The 27,310-nt window shown below is 42.0% G+C and overlaps 1 protein-coding gene across 1 annotated transcript in view; it reads right to left on the bottom strand.

The window, feature by feature from the left end:
- The window catches only part of LOC126457464 (kinesin-like protein KIF19), a 610,440-nt gene that overhangs the window by 548,721 nt on the left and 34,409 nt on the right, over positions 1-27,310 (bottom strand). The window contains exon 2 of the mRNA XM_050093755.1: positions 9,498-9,566. Coding sequence (XP_049949712.1) covers positions 9,498-9,566 — 69 coding nt within the window. The remainder of the gene's footprint in view (positions 1-9,497; positions 9,567-27,310) is intronic.

Below are 27,310 nucleotides of genomic sequence, written 5' to 3'. Positions count from 1 at the left end.
CTATAGTGGAGCTAAAGATGCCGTAATTGCTGCGTCGAAACTAGTTACTTGAAATAAATTTCTTTGGTGGTACGGTAGTGGTGGACATCAGCCGCTATCCCAGGTCGATAAGAACGATGGACCTCCACAAGTCGAACACGCTCTTAAGCAGATGGTCATAGTGTGTTGGCTCATCGGCCTACTACTATGCGGTGGGTACTAGTCTGCCTTTAACGCCGATACGCCTGGTCGATTCTGAAACTACTACGGCCCTAGTAGAACAACACAACTAGGAATCTTTTGTCTTCTCCTCTCTGGCATTCTTCATTCCTCGCAATTGTTTAGCTGAACCATTCCGTAGTGACATCAGGCTACACAGATTTTATTCCCTACACCACCTAAAATTTCCGTTTTAATTAAGCGAATATTTCCTCTAGACGCGTAAGTGCATTTCAGTCAGCTACACACATCTACGTCACATCTGCATGTTTTCTGATATAGTCACCCTCCACTAAACCAGCTCTGTATTATTTCTTGCCTCTTGGATCCACAAAAGAACTTCCCTGGCCTGCTGCTATCCATTCGTCTGGCATTGTGTGCCCCCTCACCTCCATTTCATTATCAGTTCAGTCTGTGACATGATTTCATAATCAATTATCGAAGGAAATTCGATCTCAACACATACCAACGAATTCTTTGAACCTAATTAAAATATCGTGAGAATTCCATTTTTTATACATAATACATACTTATGATAACACTACAGCCAGCATGAAACGTGCTCCTACCACAACAGAAAAAGACCAATATGTCTTGGGGGAGCTAGGGATGTCAAAGAAAATAATTCGCTTTTCGGCTTCTCTGGCAGCTTCAAAGACATTGAAATCAAAACATCTTGACATGTTCGAGCAATTTGCAGCTTCAAAGACATTGAAATCAAAACATCTTGACATGTTCGAGCAATTTTACTTATAATTAGTACCCATATCATGTAATATAATCTAGGCGCTCAGTCCGGAACCGCGCGACTGCTACGGTCGCAGGTTCGAATCCTGCTTCAGGCATGGATGTGTGTGATGTCCTTAGGTTAGTTAGGTTTAAGTAGTTCTAAGTTCTAGGGGACTGATGACCACAGCTGTTAAGTCCCATAGTGCTCAGAGCCATGCAATATAATGCGTCGAATAAAGTAAAGTACACACGATACATGATGTCATGCCACCAAGAACAAATCCACTCCAGAAATTTTATCCCCCCCAGAAAAACTTTTTTAGCTATTATATGTATGCTCTTCAGCCATGTGATATTATATATTGTTTACTTTGTCTGGCGAATGTTCTGCATTTTAGGCATAAGATCAGGAACTTCAGCCTATAAATTGCAAGATGCAGCTGTGCTAACACCTTGTTGCAAGAAGAGCTCATGGAGCCTGGGAAATAGAGAAGGCGTAAAAAAGCATGAATATGTCAAGATGCTTTGATTAAATGACTTTGGAGCTACCATATAAGCCGGAAAACTAGTACCCTTCTTTTACATCCCTAGCTTTTGACATTAGACCGTCATAGATAAGACTTTTGGTCACTCGGGCGACGAATGATCTGGTAGGCCTATGATTTTTTTAATTATCTTTCGAACCACATTGCTTATAGAGTGGTAATGGAAAAGCTTTCACAAAAAACAAGGCGACCGTCATTACATGTATTTGTCCACCTTCTTACAAAACTGAAACCGGTTCGAAGAAGTTTGAAACAAAAGTGGCGCGGGAAAAAGGAAAAAAAACCTGTGAAATCCGTATGATCCTGAATATTTTGATGCAAGTTTTCAATTTTACCATAAGAATACATTTTTAAATTATTTGAATCATTTTAAGACGTCTCAGCTAATTCAGTTCACGTAAGAATGAATTTTACACGCTACATTTTGCTCGACTTTAAACCATCGTACCCTGACAACGGATAAAGATTATTGTATTTAAAAACATCAGTTTTAAGTGTATCCATTTACCAACCTTAGTGCTAAGTTTGAACCTATTCGTATCAGTTTAAACCACGGAAGTGCAGCGCTTTAAAAAACCCTCATAGTAAAGTGCTTTTTGCACGTATTTTTAATGTAAAATTCTAAAAAGTGAATATACAAGTCGTGCCATTATCTGATCATTAATTTCAGCGCAGTTAATATCTTTGGGAAAAATAATTAATGGATTTGCACAGTTTTCCTTGACGCCACCTCCGGTTCGTCTTTCAAACCTTGTGTAATGTATTATATCGTAGCTAGGGTAAGACAAATGTTCGAATGGCTACACAAATAGCCTCCTCCCCCTCCCCCCCCCCCCCCATCGTTCCCAATTCTGCGCACAGTCTTCTCAAACATACTTGCTTCAGCGCTTTCGTGCAGTGACGATATGGTTGTTTGCTTGCTGAATCTGCTGATACAATACAAACCGGACAAACAGGGTTCCTGTAAGAAACCGATATTTCTCATGTTGAAAGCACTTACCACATATTTTGATAGCATGAACTGAGAATCGATAGCAACTAAAGACCACAGTTGGGTAATACGTCACGTGGGTGACAAACTCATTTGGCTAACTCGAAAATTCTGTCACAAAGAATGAAGGAAGCTGTTACGTAATATTCACATTCAGATAAATGTTTGGTTTGCAAAGCAACATGTCTTCAGCAGATGTTGGAGGACAAATGATCATGACTTTCACAAACTTCTGTCATCCAGTCACATTAGCTGAATTAATACTACTAAAATAAAAATCGTAATGTTAATTGCTCCATACTTAGAAAATATTACATACGGTAATTTTGGAATCAGCACGAAAATTCCTTTAAGGGGATACATGTCATGCATAAATTCTCAGTCCTTTTGAACTGTGTAAAACTTTTACTCATTTTATTTTGCTAAGATGACAGACAGGTTTTGGGATATAATAATTGATTTAAGTATGGCTGGTGCCACGATAAAATATGTTCTAATAGATTGTATATGCAACAGAAAAGTTCTGTAAGTTAATTTTTATGTAATAGAAAAAGAACTAGCCTTCAGGTAGGATATTTCTAGTATTATACAAATTTTTATATAAATCGTTTGTGGCATCACATCCCTCGAACTGTTAGGAAGAATGATGTCTTTATATACATTTAATGTAGACTCTAAGATTGACTTGAAAGTGAGTTAGTGATTGGTAGGTCAGGCGGACGTACAGTGCTCTTATTTTAATGGAATTCAACCAAATGTAAATTGGCAACAGAGAGTAAACATTTTTGATGACATTCATACGGAGCTTTAATGAAGACTTGTTTTATTTATCAATTTTGATGTTGCACATACCTATAAGACCTGATAGCACAAGCGAACTTTGGGATAAGGGACGTGGAATCTATTGCAGCCATTGAATTCATCATGTCACATTAATAATTTCAAAATATGCATTTCTAGTCTATTGGTATTATATTGAAAGTGGGCTTCAATTTATTAGTAGTCCCAAGCATAGATAATGCCAGAAATCCCCATAACATCTTTCATTCCAGTCTGTTCATGCATTGCTTGCTTTCCTGTCGCTTCTTCTAATTCCCGACATATATTTCTCCATTGCTTGCAGAACCATCTTGAATTGTTTATTCATTCTTGCAGTTAGCAACCATATCTCATTGCTATACATGGGCGTTGTTAATATATCCTTTCCTTTTGAGACATGTTGTAAGCTTCATCTTGGAAACTATTCAGTTTACTAAAATCACTCTTGGTCATTTTTACTCTTGTGATTACTTGTTTTACTGTTCATCCAGTCATTCTCTCCAGCTGCCCTAAGTCAAAAGCTCATCAATTCTTCTTACGATTTCCGTGTTACTTTTCGCTAGTTTCTTTTACAGATGTCCATTGTATGTTATTTTTATAACAGATTTTAGGAACTGGATTCAACGTATTACAATACATAATCTTGTATTCCAAAATATTATAAGTGATATTGTGGGCACATCTCACACAATTTGAAAATTGTAAGGACATATGAAAATACCTAACTGATGCAGCTGTAGCTGTTTGGCATCTTTTTGTTCTGCATATGTGTCCCATACTCGGGTGCCATAATGCATTTGGGATTAAATTTGTGTTTGTATCCCACCTTTGCAGCCTTGTTGAGTTGTAGGGCAGATTGTAAAAATAATTGTGGAAAGTAAAAATAAATGCCAGTGTGTATGTTTTCATCCTTTACCCAACAATTTTCATGAAGCGAAAAAAGTATTCGATTGCCCACAACCGAGCTGGTATTCAGATTTTACCTTAAAAGCAGTCAGCAGTTACTGTACCAGCAAGCTTTACTTTTTTATTTGCATTCCCTTCTCTAGACAGGGCGGGCTGTTCGAGTAATGTCCACTTGCAGAGTCGGTAGTGGAGCAGAGAGAATCCGAACTGGGAAAGTAATAGGGGAGTGTAGCGCATCGCCAGTGGAGAGGATGGGGCTAACTGCTGCGTAGAAAAAGGCCTTATCTCCTACGACTGCAAAGCTCTGTTGCCTTGGTGGGCACGGTTTCGGACACAGGTTTCCATCTGCGGTTTATTTTTCTCCAAGAACACTCTCAGTAGAAAATAAAGAATAGAAAAATAAACCGCAGATGGAAGCCCATGCCTCAAACCGTCATCCAACACGGCAAAAGAGCATTGCTTTTGTAGGAGACAAGGCCTGTCTACGCATCTTCTCCAATGGCGACAGTGCAATCAGTCGCGATCACTGAATAACAAACAGCAATGCGTGTGTGCCGCCTACAGTCCGTTTGCTGTGGAAAGGGTGGCCTAGCGGCAGGCGCCAGTGCTATAGCTCTGGCACTGTAGCGTCGTTGGAGGATGTTTCTGGATGAGGGTGCCTATTCTCGATTTTTCCCTCAAGACACCCTCTCCAAACTCTCTAAGATAACCGCAACATTTCTGGGACACCCTGTATGCAGAATAACGTCCATGACTTGCTCTTCATCTACAGTGGACCTATGTCGTTGAGAAAGGCACACTAAAACGATTTTCTTAATAATGAACTGTTTCACAACCAAACTACAAGTTTTTGGAAGATTTCTAAGTACATTATTACATATGCGAACGTCTAGACAAAGTAGTTATTTGGCAAGATTTACACAATTGTTGAAACAATAAATAAACAAGAGAACGAGAGAGAATGTTACACAGACACATAAAACCGATGTGCTGTAACCTCCTATAAATGACTATCATTTGTGTTCTCTTTTCGTGTACCGCTCTCGAACTTCATCATACTTATAAATACGAGTGCTAGGGCACAGAAAAGTCTACTTTTATGGCGATACTGATTCATACTCCCCATTTACGCTCTTTTGAAAGTACAAAAAGATATTTGGCTCATTTTACATCAGCTTGAAATTATTCATGGCGAAATTAAATTATTATTGAATATACCATAATTACAGAGGTAGTACTGATGATTATAAAGATCTTTGGAAAACAATGAATCAGAATTACTGTATAAAATGTGTGACACATAAATGCTGGCTTTATTTATATTTTATTCCGACCAGTTTTGGTCATAGACCACGTTCATGGTCCTGTGCGAAATAAAAAAAAAAAAAAACAAAATTCACGTCAAAAGCAGGATGGAAATGTCCTTCAAGGTCATCGGGCTGTATTGGTTACAATAACAGAAAAATTACTTACATGGAAAAATTAATCTGCAACCAACATTGCTTGTCAAAACTAAAAATTTCGTTCATTTCAAACATTTCAAGTGTCAGATCTGGCTGAGGAGCAAGTAACTGAAGAGAACCAACACGAGAAATACACTAGCATTAAAATGCCAGAACTCATAGCAAACAATTAAAAGATCAAAGACTTCAAATATACTACAGTCATAGCCAGTATGAAGATAACACTAATCATATATCTCACAATAAATATTATATTCTAACCAAACATTTTCGAGAAGACAAAGTAGTATACATTTGAAAGTACATTACATAGGGTATTTTCCCTTATTTCTCATCCTTTTATATTTCTTATTTTATTTCCTTTTATGTAGTTAATTACTCTACGATAAAAACATTCATCATCATCACAAAGTCTGAAGAGTAATAATCTTACGATAAAATATAACAGAGCTATTAGAAAGGGGTAAATACCATACTGAAAAGACACAATTTATGCCGACATACATAGCCAAAAGGTATTAACTCACTTTAAAGTGAGCTGGTTTAATTTGTTTCATGAGCCCCTACATACATACGTATACAGGGTAGTCCATTGATAGTGATCGGGCCAAATATCTCCAGAAATAAGCATCAAACGAAAAAACTACAAAGAACGAAACTCATCTAGCTTGAAGGGGGAAACCAGATGGCGCTATGGTTGACCCGCTAGATGGCGCTGCCATCGGTCAAACGGATATCAACTGGGAACTCCCATTTCTTACCACATATTCGTGTAGTACGTAAAGAAATATGAATGTTTTAGTTGGACCACTTTTTTTCGCTTTGTGACAGATGGCGCTGTAATAGTCACAAACGTATAAGTACGTGGTATCACGTAACATTCCGCCAGTGCGGACGGTATTTGCTTCGTGATACATTACCAGTGTTAAAATGGTCCGTTTACCGATTGCGGAAAAGGTCGATATTGTGTTGGTGTATGGCTATTGTGATCAAAATGCCCAACGGGCGTGTGCTGTGTATGCTGCTCGGTATCCTGGACGACATCATCCAAGTGACAGGACCGTTCGCCGGATAGTTACGTTATTTACGGAAACAGGAAGTGTTCAGCCACATGTGAAACGTCAACCACGACCTGCAACAAATGATGATGCCCAAGTAGGTGCTTTAGCTGCTGTCGCGGTTAACCCGCACATCAGTAGCAGACAAACTGCACGAGAATCGGGAATCTCAAAAACGTCGGTGTTGAGAATGCTACATCAACATCAATTGCACCCGTACCATATTTCTATGCACCAATGCGACGACTTTGAACGTTGTGTACAGTTCTGCCACTGGGCACAAGAGAAATTATGGGCGATGACAGATTTTTTGCATGCGTTCTATTTAGCGACGAAGCGTCATTCACCAACAGCGGTAACGTAAACGAGCATCCACGATGGCTGCGACAAGTGGAACATCAGCGACCTTTGCGGGTTAATGTATGGTGCGGCATTATGGGAGGAAGGATAATTGGCCCACATTTTATGGATGGCAAACTAAATGGTGCAATGTATGCTGATTTCCACGTAATGTTCTACCGATGTTACTACAAGATGTTTCACTGCATGACAGAATGGCGATGTACTTCCAGCATGATGGATGTCAGGCACATTGCTCGCATGCGGTTGAAGCGGTATTAAATACCATATTCCATGACAGGTGGAATAGTCGTCGAAGCACCATACCACGGCCCGCATCTTCATTGGACCTGACGTCTTCGGATTTCTTTCTGTGGGGAAAGTTGAAGGATATTTGCTATCGTGATCCACCGACAGCGCCTGAAAACATGCGTCAGCGCATTGTCAATGCATATGCGAACATTATGGAAGGCGAACTACTTGCTGTTGATAGGAATGTCGTTGCACGTATTGCCAAATGCATTGAGGTTGACGGATATCATTTGGAGCATTTATTGCATTAATGTGGTATTTACAGGTAATCAATCTGTAACAGCATGCATTCTCAGAAATGATAAGTTCACAAAGGTACATGTATCACATTGGAACAACCTAAATAAAATGTTCAAACGTACCTACGTTCTGTATTTTAATTTAAAACACCTACCTGTTACCAAGTGTTCGTCTAAAATTGTAAGCCGTATGTTTGTGACTATTACAGCGCCATCTATCACAAAGTGAAAAAAGTAGCCCAACTAAAACATTCATATTTCTTTACGTACTACACGAATATGTAATAAAGAAATGGGGGTTCCTATTTACAAAAACGCAGTTGATATCCGTTGGAACTATGGCAGCGCCATCTAGCGGGCCAACAATAGCGCCATCTGGTTTCCCTCTTCAAGCTAGACAAGTTTCGTTCTTTGTAGTTTTTTCGTTTGACGTTTATTTCTGGAGATATTTGGACCGGTCACGATCAATGGACCACCCTGTATATAAAACATGGTCTGGTTTGTGTACTATGGCAAAATTAAGAGTTTTATAAAACTAGAATTGTACGCGATGAGAGCTATTCCCAAATGAAGTGTGCCGTAATTGCATTGTTTTGTTTTCTGATGTTAAATGTGTATATGTAGTCGATAATATGATTAAAATCTGTAAGCACCGACTGAGGTTCCGCACGGTAAATACAAAGTGTAAATAGAATTTTATTTATTTCCGCTTCAACTACTGACTCTCTCATATCGATTCAGTTAACTGCCACTGTCAACGTATTAAACAAGAGCTATGCAAAAAAAAAGCACTTAAAATAAAAGCCAGCAAGGAAAGCTTGCGTAGTAATAGTAAGAGTATAACCTTAATTTCAGTCTACAGCAGTTTGATTGCGTCATGTGTAACATTCAGACAGCAGAGCAAACGGTTCAGGAAGACGTGGCACAGAAGCAACGCGAACTCTCTGAGTAATGATATAAAGAAGGAAAGTGTTTAACAGCTAGAAAGCCTTGAAAGCAACAATTGTATAATTATGACTAATTTCAGTAACGTCCTTGTTTACGCTGACAGCAGCTATACGAAAATTGGGATTCCTTATGGGAGTAAAATGCCACAGATGTAACTGCGAAATTATGGTACCACGTGCAAAAAGCAGTTTAATTCTTGGTACCGTAATAATTTAGCGCCACATCAACAGAAAAAGGCGATAACATTATTGAAGGTGACTATTTTAAGTCGGCAGGCTTTTTGTTTGCAACAGCAACGGATGCCTTGTAACATAAAATCTGGATACAATTAAAAATGTATTTGCTGTTGTACAGCCGCTTGATACTCTTATTTCTTTGTGGGTTCTTATGTAGTGTACAGTGCGCGAGAACGAACTATGGAATAAGTTTAATACATCACTATTGGATATTAACAACAATTTATTTGGACAGAGAGACTAATGTATAGAATGGTGAGTACAACATCATTTGATTCCGTTCTTTGTGCAGTGAAAGACCAGGAAGCGAGTGACAGAAGTATTTAATGTAAAACCTCAAATTCATACAGTATACAATACTAACGATATTTTTATAACAATTTATTTTTTAAACGAATAGGTCTCTTGAGACTTATACAACACTGAGGCAATTTATAAAGAGGGAAAACGTTCAATTTTGTTAAGCCCATTACAGCACGCACGTAGCAATAGTGCTATTGTTACTGTCTCTTGCGTAGGACGTAAGTGTAGGCCTTGAAAAACTTAAGGAGGGTACCAGAGAAAATGGATTTCAGCCTCTTTACATAATGAAGGCGGTAACGTTTACAAACACGTAACAGACTTTTTTATGACGGTCGATGCATTAAAGCAGTAAATACTGTATTCCTACAGTTTCTTTTGGAAGAGCATGGATGACCACGTGGCCCTACTCACCGTATCGTCGACGACGTGCAGGACCCGGCCTGTTTCCCCCGGCTGCAGCGGCCGAACTCGCACCGCAACCTGGAAACAGAGTACATATCTATAAGTGACCGCCGAACCAAATAAACCATACAAGCAAGGAAAATACTAAACCTCCGTTCACTAAGAGTCGAATATAAAATATTGCCTACGGTGTGCTAATGGTGCGTCAGCTTGCTCTAAACAATATGTTGGACTTTCTTCCGTAAACATTTGTATGTTAGTGTGTTACGATATTATTGTTATTATAAATATGAATAATGCAAGACCAGAAAAAAATGAAAGGTCCTGAAGGATAGTGTTCAGTTCCATCAGAGTAATGATATGTGCATACTGAGGAGTTATATTGTTAGTCATTTGTCACTGTCATAGTCAATCAGACAGCGCTCAGGAGACCTGTCTGTTCACCCTGCGTTTTGACTTTGCAGGCCATATCTGTGCAGGGTTTAGAGGCGAAGAGTGTTTGCAACATTCATTCTACGGTACAACAATGCCCCACCAACGAATACATACTCCTGTTGAACAGCTTCAGCCATTTCAATGGGGTCGCATCGTGAGTATACGAAAAGCAAGTGGATGTTTGGCTCATTGGATCGGTGGTGTGTCACTGCTTTCAACAGTGGTCTGTGGAACATTCCCACACCTGGAGACCAGTTTCTGGACGTCCGTATAGTACAGATGGTGTGTCGCTGCTTTCAACAGTGGCCTGTGGAACATTCCCACACCTGGAGACTAGTTTCTGGACGTCCGCATACTACAGATCCCCTAGCTGGTGCCATTTCTTCTACATGAATGTGACGTGATCTTTCAGCACGACAATGCCCGCCCACATACGGCTGCCGCGACGCAGCGTGCTCTTCGTACTGTACAACAATATTCTAGCCCAGCAAAATCAGAAGCTCTCTCATCGACGATGAAGGGGGAACCTACTCGTTCTGCAGGGCCTGCAAGAACCATTGCCGAATTGCAACAGAAAGTTCAAGACGCTTGGGACAATCTATCGCAGGATTCCATTAGGCACCTTCACAATCATTTGCATGCGAGAGTACACGTCTTCGTTGACGACAGAGAGAAGGCGTGGTGGGGGAGGGGGGGGGGGGAGTGTGGGCGAACATCGTATATTGATATGACTGTTTGGGCACCATTTACTGTGACGTGTGTGTATCACATTCTCCTGCAATAATGAACTACATGCCAAATCACCTGTCAATAAAATGACCTTGTCCTTGAGGGGGTTGCACTGTTTTCCGGCAGTGTGTTACTACATGTTGACAAACACGAGATAACACGCAGGCTAAGAAAGCTGCGGCTCGCAGCAGGTCACACGTCTGTAGAGGCAGCACGATGGAGTGCGGATAGAATCCCTAGACGCCCAGCTTGCTGAGTTTTTCGGTAAAATTTCTTACAACATTACAGAAAAATATTTCATTCTTGCCATAAAAGTATAAGGTGCTCGATTTTAGTGACGTCTTTGTCTTATTGAAAACAGAAAATTATGAGTCTTCTGAGACCCTGGATGGTGGCCAAGGCGCTGAAGCGCTGCATTGTGGTACGAGGTACGCTGCTGAAACTGCTCTTAGAATTTTATCAGTCAGTGCAACCGGTGATACCATATTGGTAAACAGAGCGAAATTGGCACCTTTTGTATATTTTGTTGCAATTTGCCCCGTCATAATAACTAAACCGCAAACATGACGACCTTTTTCTATATTATCCTCCGCTTGTATCTTTCATGTACACAGCTGTTCCAAGAAGGTTCCTCCTATAGTTTCCGTTTGTGGTGAAAACTTCACGGCATTTACAGCGGTTCCAAATCATTCGTATCTTCATTTTCCTTTTACCCCTATTATACTTAATTTTCATGAGTTACAATAATATTTCTCTGAAAATGTAATGTCAAATAAAATTTCATACACATATGAGCTGCAGATCTATAAACAGGTCATTAAATGTACTTAGAAATAAAACAGAACGAGATACCCAAAATAATTATTTGATGAAGTGATGTGGTCAGCCTCTACATGCTGCGACATCACGTGGTAAGGCCGGCCGGGGTGGCCAAGCGGTTAAAGGCGCTACAGTTTGGAACCGCGTGACCGCTACGGTCGCAGGTTCGAATCCTGCTTCGGGCATGGATGTGTGTGCTGTCCTTAGGTTAGTTAGGTTTAAGTAGTTCTAAGTTCTAGGGGACTGATGACCTTAGAAGTTAAGTCCCATAGTGCTCAGAGCCATTTGAACCATCACGTGGTAATAGATTTCTCACGTGCCTCTCAGTAGCTTCTGTCCTAGTCATGAGTTCAAATTTATTGAATGAATTATTGAATATGGTGTCGATTTATAGGTTGTGAGCCAGTTTTCAGATCAGTGGACACTTGTAAGATAATAACTGATTATCAGCCACAAGGACACTTTCGAATCAGAGGGTGGAAAATATTACCAAAGGACAAAACTTTTGGGCATAATGAGAGTTTCTTTCTAAGTTGAAATAAACTGTATGAATGATGTAACTTCTTTTTCCTCATTCGCTGTATTAATTTTAAAATAAGTCATTCTTTTATTTCATTGTACTGCCAGATACATTCAGCTCATATGTCACTTCGACGACTCACACGTATAAAACCACACATTTGGTCCGTTACGAAGTCAGTTCATTACCACTGGTTTAGTTAGGAAGTGTTTTAGTCAGTTTCCTCGCACTAGTATTACGCATGTAACACTTAAAGAAACTAGTAGAACTAACATGAGTTCACCCTTCACAGCGGGCTCGTATGAGTACATTATTCTAGGAGGTAGCAGGTAGTAACCTTCACGTCATGACTGGTAGCTTATATTTTACTTTCCATGGTATGTTACAAATACGGAGAAATACAGAATTCAGGGTAAATAACAGTCATGCAAAAAATAAAATAGATAAAAATAGTAGATCAAAATCATATAGACCGATTTCTCGTGCATTGTGCTAATGAGCATTAATTTACAAATCAGTAATGACATGTACCCATAGTGTACAGTCACATGCAACAAAATATCGTCATTGAACTGCAGTTCACCGAATGAATCGTAGCATGCCGAGCGAAAATAGAGAGACGCTACAGTACAAAACGCAAAATACCACTCGAGGAAAATTTTTACCGGTTTACAATATGAATAACAAATAGCCACAAAATTTGTGCCTACGTGTAAAATATATATAGGTGATATCTCTTCTTTATGGCACGTCTGAAAAAACAGAGATCATTTTTGATCCAGCAGTCATTATGAATTAAGACACAAAGGAATCACATACATTAACTGCTAGCGGGCTTTAATTGGAATGAAAGGGGAAAGAGGAAAATTTGTGCCAGTCCAGGAATCGAACCCGGGTCGCCTGCTTATCAACAATTCTCTGAGCACTAAGTCGTTAGGACACATTTATGAGTGAATCTGCATGGACTGGGCTTCCCCCGTCGAAGGTTCGAATCCTCCCTCGGGCATGTGTGTGTGTGTGTATGTGTGTGTGTGTGTGTGTGTGTGTGTGTGTGTGTGTGTGTCGTCCTTAGCGTAAGTTAGTTTAAGTTAGATTAAATAGTGTGTAAGCTTAGGGACTAATGACCTCAAGAGTTTAGTCCCATAAGATTTTACACAAATTTTTTTTTTGCACGGACTACCCTAGCACGCCACCCGTCAGGCCCAAATTCTCACCTTGGCCACACAGTACTAATATAGTGCCGCTTGCCCGTTATCCTCATTACTCGCGGAATTTTGCCAGACTCCCGTCTGGTGTGCATCTACACTGAGGAGATCATTGGCCGTCTAGCCTCCTCTCTCTCTCTCTCTCTCTCTCTCTCTCTCTTCTCAGCGATCACAGGCCCTGTAGACTACGGGCTGCATCAACGATCTGCTTGCACCGCCTTCTATCTCTCGCAGTCTCTCTCCGCCCTGAGGAAATTCCTAATATTGCGATGTCCTCTATGTCATCTTTCCACCTTGTACGGGGTCGGCCCAATGGTCTTGCTGCCTGGAGAGTTCCTTCAAACGCTTTCTTGGTGATTCTGTTGTTTTCCATTCTCGCCACATGTCCAGCCCATTGCAGTCTCCTACTTGTTAATTTCTGGATGATAGTGGGTTGCTTCATTAACTGATAAATTTCATTGTTCTTTCGAATTCTCTATACACCGTTCTCCAACAGAGGTCCCCAGATTTTTCTCATTACTTTTCTTTCGAAAACATTCAGTTTTTCTGTTTCAATCTTTGTAAGCGTCCAGCTTTCTGAACGGTACGGTACTATAGGGCAATGACAGTGTTGCACATCTTCATCTTTGTGGTGACTGGCAAAGCTTTACTTTTGAGTGGGTTGCTTAGTGAGTACAGACAACTTGACCCTGAGGCTATTCTTTCGTTTTACCCATTGTTATGATATATTTATTGTTGAAACGTGATCCAAGGTATTTAAACTGGAGGACTTTTCTGAATTTAGAATTCTGGTCTAGCCCTAATTATACTAACTATAGAATCAAGGTGAGACGGCCAATGATCTCCTCAGTGTAGGTGCAAACAAGTCTCGAACTCTTACGGGAATCGGCGAAATGCCGCGAGTAATTAGGATGATGGACAAGGGGAACTACATTAGTAGTGTGTGGTACAAGATGAGAATTTGGGGCTGACGAGAAGCGTGCTACGGTAGTCCGTGCAGTTGCACTGACCACTGTGTGTGGATAGCTTGGTCAAAACATCTACCTTGTAAGCAGACAACCCAGTTTCGATTCCTGGACTAGCGCAAATTTTCAACTTCCCCCTTGATTTCTATCAATTCCACTCGCATCCAGTATATGTAATTCCTTTGTGTCTTTATTACGTGTATAATGTCTGGACACTAAATTGCAGAATTAAGTGTACATCAAAATAATAATAGATGATAAAGTACACAGAGCAGAAGCAGTATTCCTTTCACCATACAGATAACTGTTTCCCGGTTAAATTTCAGCTCCACAATCCGACGGAGGGAGGATACCATTCAAAGGTCTACGGCTTACCTTATGTAGAGGGTCGTTATTAGAGAATCCCATTGTAACACCACTGGTAATGTACGGTGCTTCAGACATTCTGGCCGAGCGCTCTCGCAGTAAGATGTTCTGAGAGAAGACGTTTGCCTTTGGCTCATAATAAGAGCACTCGGTCATCATAGAAGTCATCTACATCGAGAACTGGCAAGTAATACGAGACTGCATACAACGATTTCAACCGAAGTCGTCATTGATTTTTCAGTCAGGGTTTCGCAGCCAAAAGGAATAGGTAGACGCAATCGACGGTGGTGTCAGTGCCTGCGGGTTTTTGTTGATATCCCCATACGAGCGCTGCAACACTGCACCGATCTCGAGATGCTACTCCATATGCCACATAGATGAGGTGTCTGTCATTACTTGCTTGTATAATACTTCATTATCTTCTGTTTTCATTGTTCACAAGCTTAGCACCTCCTGTTTCGCTCACGTTGACTGTATTGTTTTGACAGGCCTTTCTGTTTTTCTTTAATCGAATTTGTATGTTGTATCACTACGCCCATTGCTCATGTGTAAAACTACACACTATAAAAGAGTTAGTGACCCTTTGTATGGCTAACCAGCCTTAATCCCGGTACTGAATTCTCTTGTCTCAAATGGAAATTCCTGTACATGCGATCGTTTCAACATGGTATCTATTTTGTTGTCAGTAATGATTAGTTGGCATAGTAATTACAACAAAAGTAATTTTATAAACATTTATTAGGCCTACTGAAAAATTAATGTATTGAAGATCCGTTTCTTTTTCTATGCAATTTTGACAAAGCTGATATGTTACAGCTTTGTCTGATTTTGTTCGCAAACCGCAACTTCTTCTAAACTCTTCACGCTGAGGCCATAGAAGCATGGTCTTTTCCGAATGCACTTCTGACCAGAAAGCGGTTCTGCTTTCATGATGAGATAGTTTATAAAACTTTTCATCCCCTGTTGCACTCCCTTGTAAGTTGCACTTTCTTATTCTTAACCGAGAAGTCAAATACCAGTTTTCTTAGATGCAGTTTTAGAAAGGCGTTAGTAAGTCTTCGATAAAGATTTATTTCTTTTTTAAAATCTTTCACTCACTACTTCACCCCCTTAGGAGTTGAATTTCAAAAAAATTTGAAACTTTTTTTCAGACCGTTAAACCAAATGTAGTTCTAAATTCAAAACTACCTACTAGCGCCTTTTTTTTTCAAAAAATCTTTGTGGTGGAATTTCGAAAAAATCCGTCCTTAAACGATTTCTACAGTATAATATCAATATCGTCACCAGATTTAAAGTTTCCATCCTTAGCGATTTGGGCTGGGCGATAATGAGACAGTGAATCAGTCAAACGTTTCCTGTTGTTACATCAAGAGATTTAATCGTCTTTGAGCAAGACTTCCAACATCGGTGAGTAAAAAAAACCTCTTCATAATTAAATGCAACTTCAAGAAATAAAAATTAAAACTCAGGTCCTCAGGAAGACGGTTAATCTCTCCATCTGAACACCGTACCATTATCTGGTGGGTCGCCTGTGATGCTGTGGAATCATATGTTTATCAGACAAGAATGTCCTCAGTTCGGCTGTCAAACCTAACCTCCAACAGTTCTTAGGGTGCTAATCAGTCCTCACTTCTCTTCTTTTGCTTCATTGTCATTATCTTCAACCTTAGTCCTAGCGTAATAAGACTCCAAAAATGATGTAACATTTTTATTGAGGTTCTGCGACCGGATACCTTTACCGTCGCTACAATAATGAGTAGCCCTGAGGAAAGAAAGGGTCATCTGCTTGTGAATAGTGCTAGCTTCGTTCTATGTATATTAGCATCTTTTGAATTATTTGTGAGTTGTATTTCAAAGGTGAGGATGGGGAACCAACCTCCGGTTCGCTTGGACGAATGTAAAAAACTGCCTTAAAAGCACGCTCAGATTGGACAGATTGTCAGACCGGTGTCCTTAATAGGTCGCTGAGACTCGATCCAACTGTGGCTCACCACCTAGACTCGCAAGAGAATGCGTAACGTTAAGCTGCACAGACATGTATTCTGTCTGTGATCCTTCTCATGGGCTTTGATCGTTCTCTGAAATTCGTGCCATTTCACATTTTATTTTGACAAACACTTGCGCGTATTTCGGTTGCAAGTAATGTGTAACTAAACTCACGTAACTGACTAGGCTCCTGACAAGGCTAAAATAAGTACACCTATTTGAAGAATCTCTTTTAAATCTGGTCACGAGCTGTTCGGTGGGCAAGTTCCCATTTAAATTCTTATGATAGTAATGTTCATGTTGCAGTTGTTTGAGCGTACACGCATTTCGCTAGTGGAACCACCTGTAGCACTGCAAGTGAGTAAGGTCACCGAACACATAGCTGCAGCAGATGCGGAAATATGTGTCAGTCTTGGTTTCTGCTTCCGTTTACGATTTCTTTAAAGTGCTAATAATAGAGAACAACAGAATATCAGCTATTTTCACCTGTACCGATACCATTTCTTTCAGCTCCAGCCGTCCTAAACAGATCATAAATTGCAAACTGAAATTTACAATCTGGCGCCAATAGGTCGGTTACACTTTGAAAGTTAAGTGGTCGGTATATGGCACATGAATTTTCCAAACGGGAAGCTCTGCTGCATGCAGATCCCAGTGAAACGGGTTAGCACGACTCTGGCTGCTGATCTACGAACGGAAAACATCTTACGCTGCAACAGTCGGTTTCCATCGTCGCAGTGTTGCGGTGCGGGACGCGTAAATCACGAGATCCAGAGGCGCGTGCTCGGCTTTAGGCTTTCTTCGGCGGCGGACAGTCAATTGCCCAAGGGCAGAGCAGCCGCCCAGCTACCGGTCAATACCCCAGCCAGCCACGCTGCCGAGGCGAAGCGAAGCCACGTGCTCCGCCACGGATGCTACCAGCATCTCCACCCAGTACCCAAATGTCCCCTACTTCACGTCCTGAACTTAATATCTACGTCGTCAGTAGTCACACAGACAGATATCTTAACTGTTTATCTAACGGCCGACTTATATCCATTAATTTTCCGTTGATCGCTTGTCCTTCGAAAGACTTCCCATATTTTTTTTTTAAAAAGTGGTGGCTTTTGTAGATTCTGGCGTCTCTTCACCGTAAACATGAACATTCATGTTAATTGCAAATCCTAAGCGGACTCGTCTAAATGAAGATAATAGCTCAGGTGCATGAGAATTCATAAATGATTTGATGTTGTACAGGATAGTTATAGCTAAGCTTTCACTACTTGAGCCAGTGTCGTCGGGAAACTACACTGAAGCGCCAAAGAAACAGATACAGGCATGCGTATTCAAACATAGAGATATATAAACGGACAGAATAAGGCCCTGAGGTGGGTAACGCCTATACATAACAAGAGTCTGGCGCAGTTGTTAGATCAGTTACTGCTGCTACAATGGCAGGTTATCAAGATTTTTGTGAGTTTGAACGTGATGTTATAGTCGGTGCACGAAGGGTGGGACACAGCATCTCCGAGGTAGCGATGAAGTGGGGATTTTCCCGTATGATCGTTTCAATAGTGTACCGTGAATATCAGGAATGAGGCAAAACATCAAATCTCCGACACCGCTGCGGCCGGAAAAAGATCGTGCAAGAACGGGACCAATGACGACTGAAGAGAATCATTCAACGTGACAGAAGTGCAGCCCTTCCGCAAATTGCTGGGCCATCAACAAGTGTCAGCGTGCGAACCATTCAACGAAGCATCATCGATATGGCCTTTCGGAGTCGAAGGCCCACTAGTGTACCCTTGACGACTGCACGACACAAAGCTTTACGCCTCGCCTGGGCACGTTAACACCGACATTGGATTGTTGATGACTGGAAACATGTTGCCTGGTCGGATGAGTCTCGTTTCAAATTGCATCGAGCGGATGGTCATGTACGAGTATAAAAACAACCTCCTGACCCTTGGACCCTGTATGACAGCAGGGGACTCTTCAAGCTGGTCGAGCTTCTGTAATGGTGTGGGGTGCGTGCAGCTGGAGTGATATAGGACCCCAGATACGTCTAGATACGACTCTGACTAGTGACATGTACGTAAACATCCTGTCTGGTCACCTGCATCCATTCATGTCCATTGTCCATTCCGACGGACTTGGGCCATTCCAGCAGGACAATGGGACACCCCACATGCCAAGAATTGTTTTAGAGTGGCTCCGGGAATACTCTTCTCAGTTTAAACACTTTCTCTTGCCACCAAACTCGGCAGACATGAGCATTATTGAGCATATCTGGGATGCCTTGCAACGTGCTGTTCAGAAGAGATCTCCACCCCCACGTACTCTTACGAATTTCCAGACAGCTCTGCAGGATTCATGGTGTCAGTCCCCTCCAGCACTACTTCAGACATTAGTCGAGTTTATTCCATGTCATGTTGCGGCTGTCAGGTCTACCAGTTTCTTTGGCTATACAGGGTATTTATCGTACGGGTACGCAACTTCATAGGAATGATGTTCAAACAATGCGCTGCAGGATTCGCATTGTTAGTACTGTTACGGAATTGCCTCAGGCGCCGGTACAGGTAAGGCGACGTGCGGTAGCCGGTTGTTGTGGCCGAGCCGTTCTAGGAGCTTCATTCCGGAACCGCGTGGCTGGTGCAGTTGCAGGTTCGAATCCTGCCTGGGGCATGGATGTGTGTGCTTGTCGTTAGGTTAGATAGGTTTAAGTAGTTCTAAGTCTAGGGGACTGATGACCTCAGGCGTTAAGTCCCATAGTGCTCAGAGCCATTTGAACCATTTTTTGACGTGCGGTTGAAACACAAGCATCAGTGTGCATTACAGCTGCAGACAGTCAACGTGGGTCTGGACAAGGTGAGCAGACCTTTACTCGTAAAGCTGTTTTATCAAAACAACAACGATAGTGCTGGTGCTCTTCGCGAGAATAGACGCATTCAATGAATACTGAGAGGTCCTCTTTCCATGATTCGGAGCTTCGAATTAACCGGCGATTTGGGAACCGCTCCTGGCAGTCGCCGACGGCCAATTGCGCCACGAATTGTTGAAGAAGTTTCTGTTGCCACGATTGAGGAAGCTGGACGCAATTTGCATTCTTCAAGCAGTGCATGAGATGTGTCACGACAGTTGAACAACCAAGATCCAAAATCCCACACGAAATGTTTCGGGCAGCAGTGGAGCGATCTCTAGTGAGAGTCCAGGCTGTCGTAGATGCATATGCTTGTCACGTTGAGCAACGTTTGTAGCCAGGTACGTAAACGTGATCGCAGTTAACAAATGTTACCTTTTCATGTTCAAATTAACGTGTGTTATTGCTCTTTCGCGTCTTTATATATGGTTTCATCGTTATCCTACGATAATTCGATTTCCTTGAAGGCTCTCTTAAGTAGCAGAAGTTTACTTATAACCACTTTGTCATCATCAGTCCGAAGACTGATCTGATGGAATTCTCCATTCTTGTCTATTTTGTGCAGGTCTTTTCATATCTCTATCATATGAAAAGACTATACCCATTAGAACCTGCTTGTTGTAGTCGCATCTTCGTTTCCTTCTAAGTTTTTCTCGACTAAGAAATTTATTCCTTATGATACGCTGTGTCAGTCAGGTGTTTCTTTCAGTCCCGTTGTGTTCTTACGTCCCAAATTCGATTCAGTACTCCTCCACTACTAACCTGGTCTATCCATCTACGATAGGCATTCAATAAGTAATGCAACACATTATTATTCTGAAAGCAGGCTGGTTTTGTTCAGGATTCGAACATGCGGTACTACCCCTCCACTATTATGGCTATTTTTCAACATAATCTCCGTTCAGTGAGACTGCCGTACGCCACCTTTCTGGGTGGGCCTGTATGCTCTCACGGCATTACTGTACTGTTCGACGTCGGAGCCAACGTCTTGCTGCATCAGTCACCTCCCCATTGCTTACGTGCTGCTTCCTGCGGAGTGCAACCTTCACTTTGCAGAGATGATCCTTCGTTGCTCTTTATGATCCTCTGCTAGGCGGGGAAGAACCCAGAGGGCACTCCGCTTTGAGTACCCCAAATGGTGGACGAGCGTATCAGGACTACCGAAAGAGACGTCCAGTTGTGCAGCTAGGTGTCTGTCTGTGATCCGTCCATCACCTCGAATGAGAGTGTCCGCACGTTCCAACTTTGCAGGAGTCACAGCAGTATGATGGCGGCCGGCACGTGGGAGATGAAACAGGTTGGTGCGACCTTGCTGCGATGATGAAAGACCCTCTCCCAACAACAAACCGTGCTTTTGTTCATTACAAGATCTCCGTAGACATTCTGCAACCGCCTATGAATATCTGCGATGCTGTAGGTTTCCTCCAAAAGAAAGTCAATGACAGCTCTCTGCTTGGACCGCACCACCGTTACAGACGCCATTTTGAAGGCTACGTATAGCGCCGACACCTTTCGAAACTTCATGAGGCCATAGCGGCTGAAACGAGAGTATTCCACAGTATCTCACAACTAATTCAGCATTTTTCCATCCTATAATGACCGAGGAAAAAATGTTACTTTACTTATTGAATGCCCATCGTATTTTCAGGCACTCATGTGTAGCACTACGAGGTGAAGACATAATGTTTTAATTATCACATAGAAAAATAAAATTACCTAATTACTTTTTGTTTGTTTCCAGGTGCAGGCCTGTTGACTGGTACACACTGAAATCCCCGCGCAACCGTACTATGGTACGCCACTACAGGATCTAACGCAAAATGGCGCTGCCCACATTTTACGAAATGCAGTTTCGTGCCGTGATTTGTTTACTGCATTTGAAGTAGAACAACGGTTCAAGAGTCCATGCTGAGTTTATGGAAGTGTACAGTAAAAATTCACCATCATATGACTATTGGCTATGTATCGCAGACGTTCCAATTTTCTGAATGTCGTGGAACGAAGTGACAAACCATCTCTCTGTGAGGAACCGGAAACGCAGGAGAATTTGAGGCCACGTTATTGGAAGTCGTGTGCAGCTCAACCGATGCGACAGTCGAAAAAGTAAAAACCGGTGACGGATCGGTTTTCGATGCACTGCATGCCATTTGGACATGATAAAGTTTTCCACCCACTGGGTTCTGCGACTGCTCACACGCATTCAAAGGAACTGCGGAATAGAGGCAGCAGCAGATACGTTGCAGCTGTATCAGGCCAATCCATTTCGCTTCTTTGGCTGTCTAGTAACCATGGACAAATACTGGATGCACAGTATATCCCCAAGACAAACGAGGAAGGTAATCAGTGGAAGTACGTGGATTAAGTGGATTAAAAGAAAAATCTTAAAGGCAAATGTCCTAATTGCCAGAGTCATCATCGCCCGGCCCAAGCCGCTAAGGATAGAAACTTGAAATTTCTTCCCCCTAAGGGGGTAAAATAGGGGATGAAAAGCTTTTTGAAAATATGTCGCTGTTAAAGCAATTTAGAAACTATATCTATGAAAACAGATATTTGGTTGCTCGAGTCTCAAGTGTTTGTCAGGTTGTGTGTGCAATTGGCATCATTTCTTTGACAAGTTATTTTAAATATTGTCGGCGTTCTGCCTCTGAGAAGTCGGTCGTCTCATCGGGCGACGTGCAACTGGTTCTCTGAGCGCTTCTGGGCACCTTCAATTACCATCTTGTGGAGCTTGCGTCGGTCCTTTCCTGGTGCAGGGATGTAGTTTAGCCAGTGGACGTATTTCCTCTGCTTGGTTGGGTCCGAGCCAGTATTTCCGCCGTCGTGTGTCTGAAAGTGAGTGGGAGTCGGACCAGCGGTGCAGCTGCCACGGAGCAGAAGTCGTGGACGGAACACCAGGAGTCGGTCGGTTGGTGCGGACCAGGGAGGATCTCCGTGCGGTGCTGTCGGCTGGGTCCGTTGCCGGTCCCTGCGCAGTGTCGGAGCGTGAGTGGAGCTGTCCAATCGCTACGAGCTTCGTGGTTCACCGACACAGGTCGTCAAAGTTGAGTAGTGGTTTCAACTACCCACGCCAAGTGCATTCATCTTATGTGTTTCGTTTCGGTGGTTCGCTATTGGGGAGGTTTTCCTGCGAGCAACACCGAGTGTTTCTATTGCTGAAATTTAGCGGCCATGCGGTGCAATTAACTATATTGGTTGACTACAATTCGAGTGCACCAGCTGAATTTTCTGCCTTGTGGCCGTTAGTGTTCTGGTTACCTGCCCCGGCCACTAACATAATTTCAGGCAGCGTCCTTTCCTCACCTGTTGTCGCTATCCAACATGGTGTGTTATTTTGACAGCTAATACATATTCATTGTGGATAATCACATTCGTAACTTTTTGTGTTTGAGTTCTCATGTACTGATTGGTGGCAAGCAAGTCGTTGTGTCGGTCGGTCCGTGGCTGTCCCCTGGTTGGGTTCCGACGGATCAAGTGTACTTGGGCTGACCACCTGTCCCGCCTAAGTGAACGGCGGCAGACTGACCTCCCTGGAGGCTTCCGAGTGCCGTTGTCTTTATTGTCTTTCCCACCGGTGTTTAATTATCTGATTTCAGCTACTTAAGATCTAATTCTTATGGTTATTTTTTCTTTTTTCTTAGCAGTATTAATTGTGGGCTTTCTGTCTTGCAACCTTATTCTTAAAATTATCTTTCAAGCTTACACATTGCGGCCTTGTGCCATTAAAAGATTATCGTAATATATTTTAAAATTTTGAAACTTAATTGTGGCCTTCAGCCATTAGTATTGTACCTTGCATATGTTTGTTCTATCTGCTCCGCCTTGAGGCTTCTTTAATTGTACCTTTACCGTGTTGATTTTTAAGATTTTTTGTTTTTAAACATTGTGGCCTTCTGCCCTTAAAAGTCTATGGTAATATATTTTAAAATTTTGAAACTTAATTGTAGCCTTCAGCCATTTGTATTGCACATTGCATATGTTTGTTCTATCTACCTTGCTTTGAGGCTTTCCACCTAGCTGATCTCTGATAGATGTTTTTTAATTATTTTATTACTATTTTAATTGGATTTTTCTCTTGTTGATTTTTAAGATTTTCTGTTTGGAGGCCTTCGGCGGTGAAAGAGTTGCATTTGGTAAAGGTTCGGCTATGTGCCGCTTTAGTTGTAAATGTGTTATTAAATTACAATAAATTACAATTAGAAGGTGAAACTGATCCCAACCTTACTTGGCCCTTTCCACAATACTAATTACCTGTTCTGCCCAGCGGGTTTAGCGGGCGTTTCAAAGATTGGATCACGTAGGCAATCTGCTGTGAATTCCCATGTGTAACAACGTATGCGTTAAATGGTGTGCTCTGGAGGACGTATGCCTGCACCAGAATTGTACTCTCTCATTAGATCTGCCACAGATCGTCGCTTATCCTCCTCTACAGAGCCGGCACGCTCTGCGTGTGTGATGAAGCGTGGACGACCAACACCCCTCGCCTACTTGTGGTTTCACTGTACTTCAGTCATTATCAGCGAGGTCATGCTAGAAAGTAATGGCTCCCAGTTTTCATGTGAAAACATTTAAAGCATTTTAAATAAAACAAAAGCTATTAACATTCTCCGTGTTTATTCTTCATGTTCACGTATTTATTTCTCGACGTAGTTTCTATGGCGACGAACAAATTTCTCCCAACGAGAGACTAATTTGTTGATACCGTCACTATAGAATGTTTGACTCTGTTGACGAAGCACTAACTTGACCTCTGCTTTCACCGATTCATCACTATCAAAGTGAGGTATTGTAAGGTCTTCTTTAAGTTTTGGAAACGTATGAAAATCGGAAGGGGAGAAGTCGGAAATGATTGGAGGATAATCGAATTGTTGCAGGGGTTGGAGCGCACGTGTGTGATCTAGCACTTTCATGGAGATGGAGAGGATGCTCCTTGGGTGGACGAAAGCTTGTAATTCGAAACTCGATTACAGTGCACTGTTTCTCACGCACCGACATAGTTACATTACACACCGGCATATTACAAACAACAATTCGGAGCCCTCTAGCGGCAGGTGGTTGCAATTTGCGGCAGCAAAGCGGGAAAATCGATCGAATATTACGCATGGCATGTAGTATCTCAACCGATCTTGAGAACAGAATATAAAATTCGGAGCATTACTTACTCGTATAGATGCCCAAAACAGTAGCTCGCGAACAACCGGCCAGCTTTGCCGGCGCTCCGCGGAAATTACGGACTTAGAATGTGGTCAGGTGATTTGGTGTCACTTGTGTCATACGTCTGTACGCGAGATTTCCACACTCCTAAACATCCCTAGGTCCACTGTTTCCGATATGATACTATGATACTGAAGTGAAAACGTGAAGGGATACGTACAGCGCAATAGCATACAGGCCGACATAGTCTGTTGACTGATAGAGACCGCCGACAGTTGAAGAGAGTCGTAGGCAGACATCTGTCCAGACCACCACACAGGAATTCCAAACAGCATCAGTATCCAGTGCAAGTACTATGACACTTAGGCGTGAGGTGAGAAAACTTGGATTTAATTGTCGAGCGGCTGCTCATAAGCCACACATCACGCAGGTAAAAGCCAAACGATGCCTCGCTTGGAGTAAGGAGCGTAAACATTGGACGACTGAACAGAGAAAAAACGTTGTGTGAAATGACGAATCACGGTACACAATGTGGCGATCCGATGACAGGGTGTAGGTATGGCGAATGCCCGGTGAACGTCATCTGCCAGCTTGTGTAGTGGCAACAGTACAAATCGGAGGTCGTTTCTCATCGAAGGGGCTTGCACCCCTTGTTGTTTTGCGTCGCACTACCACAGAACAGGCCTACATTGATGTTTTAAGTACCTTCTTGCTTCCCACTCTTGTAGAGAAATTGGGGAATGGCGGTTGCAACTTTCAACACGATCCAGCACCTGTCCATCATGCACGGCCTGTGGCGGAGTGGTTACACGACAAAAACATCCCTGTAAAGGATGTAAGTGGCCTGCACAGAGTCCTGACCTGAATCTTATAGGACACCTTTGGGATGTTTTGGAATGCCGACTTCGTGCTGGAACTCACCGACCAACATGATACCTCTCCTCAGTGCAGCGCTCCGTGAAAAATGGGTTGCCATCCCCCAAGAAATCTTCCAGTACCTGATTGAACGTATGCCTGAGAGAGTGGAAGGTGTCGTGAAGGCCAAGGGTGGGCCAATACCGTATTGAATTCCATCATTACCGATGGGGGACTCCACGAACTTGTAAGTCATTTTCAGCCAGGTGTCCGGATGCTTTTGATCACATACTGTAATGTTTTGGCTCCTCACAGTATGTCCGCTGCCGTTCAGAAGAGCAAGGTGCAAAATGGAGATGTCCGTGGTAGCGTCTAACAAGTATTCCGCTGTCGTTATAGAAGCGATTGAAGTGAAACTGGTCCGAAAACAATCTATTTTGTGACTTAAGATGACAGCCGTGGCGTCCACATGCTCTTTGTAGTGTGAAGCGTTCAAGATTTCTGGGCAGTGAAAGCCGACACAGTGCCACCAGGTCAACCCATAGAAAGCAGCGGTGAGCCGCCGAAGCAGAAATTCCTATAAGGGCAATAGTGCTCCAGCACACAGCCAGCACTGTAGGCAGGCGGTTCTGCACGTCCACTACGGCAAGGTGGTTGTGGTCTCCTCGTCGCTGGCTGTGAGGTGCGTCTATCAATTAGTTCCACAAGCACATCACTGACGCAACAGAATACCACGTAAAATCCTGAATGTCACAGAGCTGTAAAATATATTTTCAAGGAGCGTAATGTTTTTGTGTTCTACGAGTTCATATGCTGAGATTTAATCTCAGTTTTTATGTTTCTCTATGAGTAGATCTGGTTTATAAGGAACAAGTTTATTTGCTTAAATAGTAAAATACAATTAATCTTTGTAAAGACTAAATAACAAAATATAGTTCCACAAGTGTTTTCTCTAAAGGTTAATGATCTCTCTTTGTCGTTAACTTGGCATACTGGTTTTGCTCGACGGCTCTTCCGTGAATGAGCTTGGGGTAATGCGTATGGGTCTTTGGAACTATTCCATATTGCTGTCGACATAATGTAATAATGATGACTGATGTTCTGGTGTCATACGTTTACAAACAGTGATAAATCAGAACACTGCCAAAACTCATTTTGTTACAATTTTTTTTTTTTTTTTTTACGTATCCTGCGAGGACATACAGACCTATAGCGTAACCAGAAGTCCAGATTAGCTACAAGGCGACAGTCTATCTGTGAGTTGGTGAAGCCAACGAATTTCATATCATGAGAACAAGTGTAATTCTTTTTATGTCGTGTAGTTTACGCGTATTGGAATTTTATGATTGGATTCTCTCCTCCATCTTGCTGATCGTTGTATGTCAAAACAAAAGGGTGGTAGCGTTAGCTTCAACATTTCCCTTAATTATTATTGGTACATTATGCTACACGTCCCAGATTTGTGATGTACTTACACCGCAGCGTACGTTTAGACAGACGCTCACTATGGGAGAGGATTTTTTTCTTGTTTTCACGCGGGTGCAGTTAGCGATGTAGAATCAGACATATATCATGTTCTGTAGCCTATAGTGTTCCTCATTATAACGTGCAGTAGTCACACAGCACGCGTCTGGACGTTATATCACACATGTTAACGTAAACAAACCATTTTGTTTTGCAAGGCTCGGTTAATCCTGCAGAAAAGTACTGTATCTCGGTGTACGTGTATACGACTGTCAAATTAGTTTAACTACATAGTTTTTTAGTCTGCTACAACAACGCGGCAAGATGATGTGTTTCACACAATAATGTAGACTATTATACTAAGAAGTGGATTTCACTTTATCCTTTCGACTAATATGCAACATTAACAGTATTTGCTATGAATTCAG

Source organism: Schistocerca serialis, chromosome 2 (genome assembly GCF_023864345.2).
Source record: "Schistocerca serialis cubense isolate TAMUIC-IGC-003099 chromosome 2, iqSchSeri2.2, whole genome shotgun sequence".
Taxonomy (NCBI): domain Eukaryota; kingdom Metazoa; phylum Arthropoda; class Insecta; order Orthoptera; family Acrididae; genus Schistocerca; species Schistocerca serialis.
The sequence above is the reverse complement of the archived record's forward strand: the minus strand, read 5'-3'. Positions and strand labels throughout refer to the sequence as shown.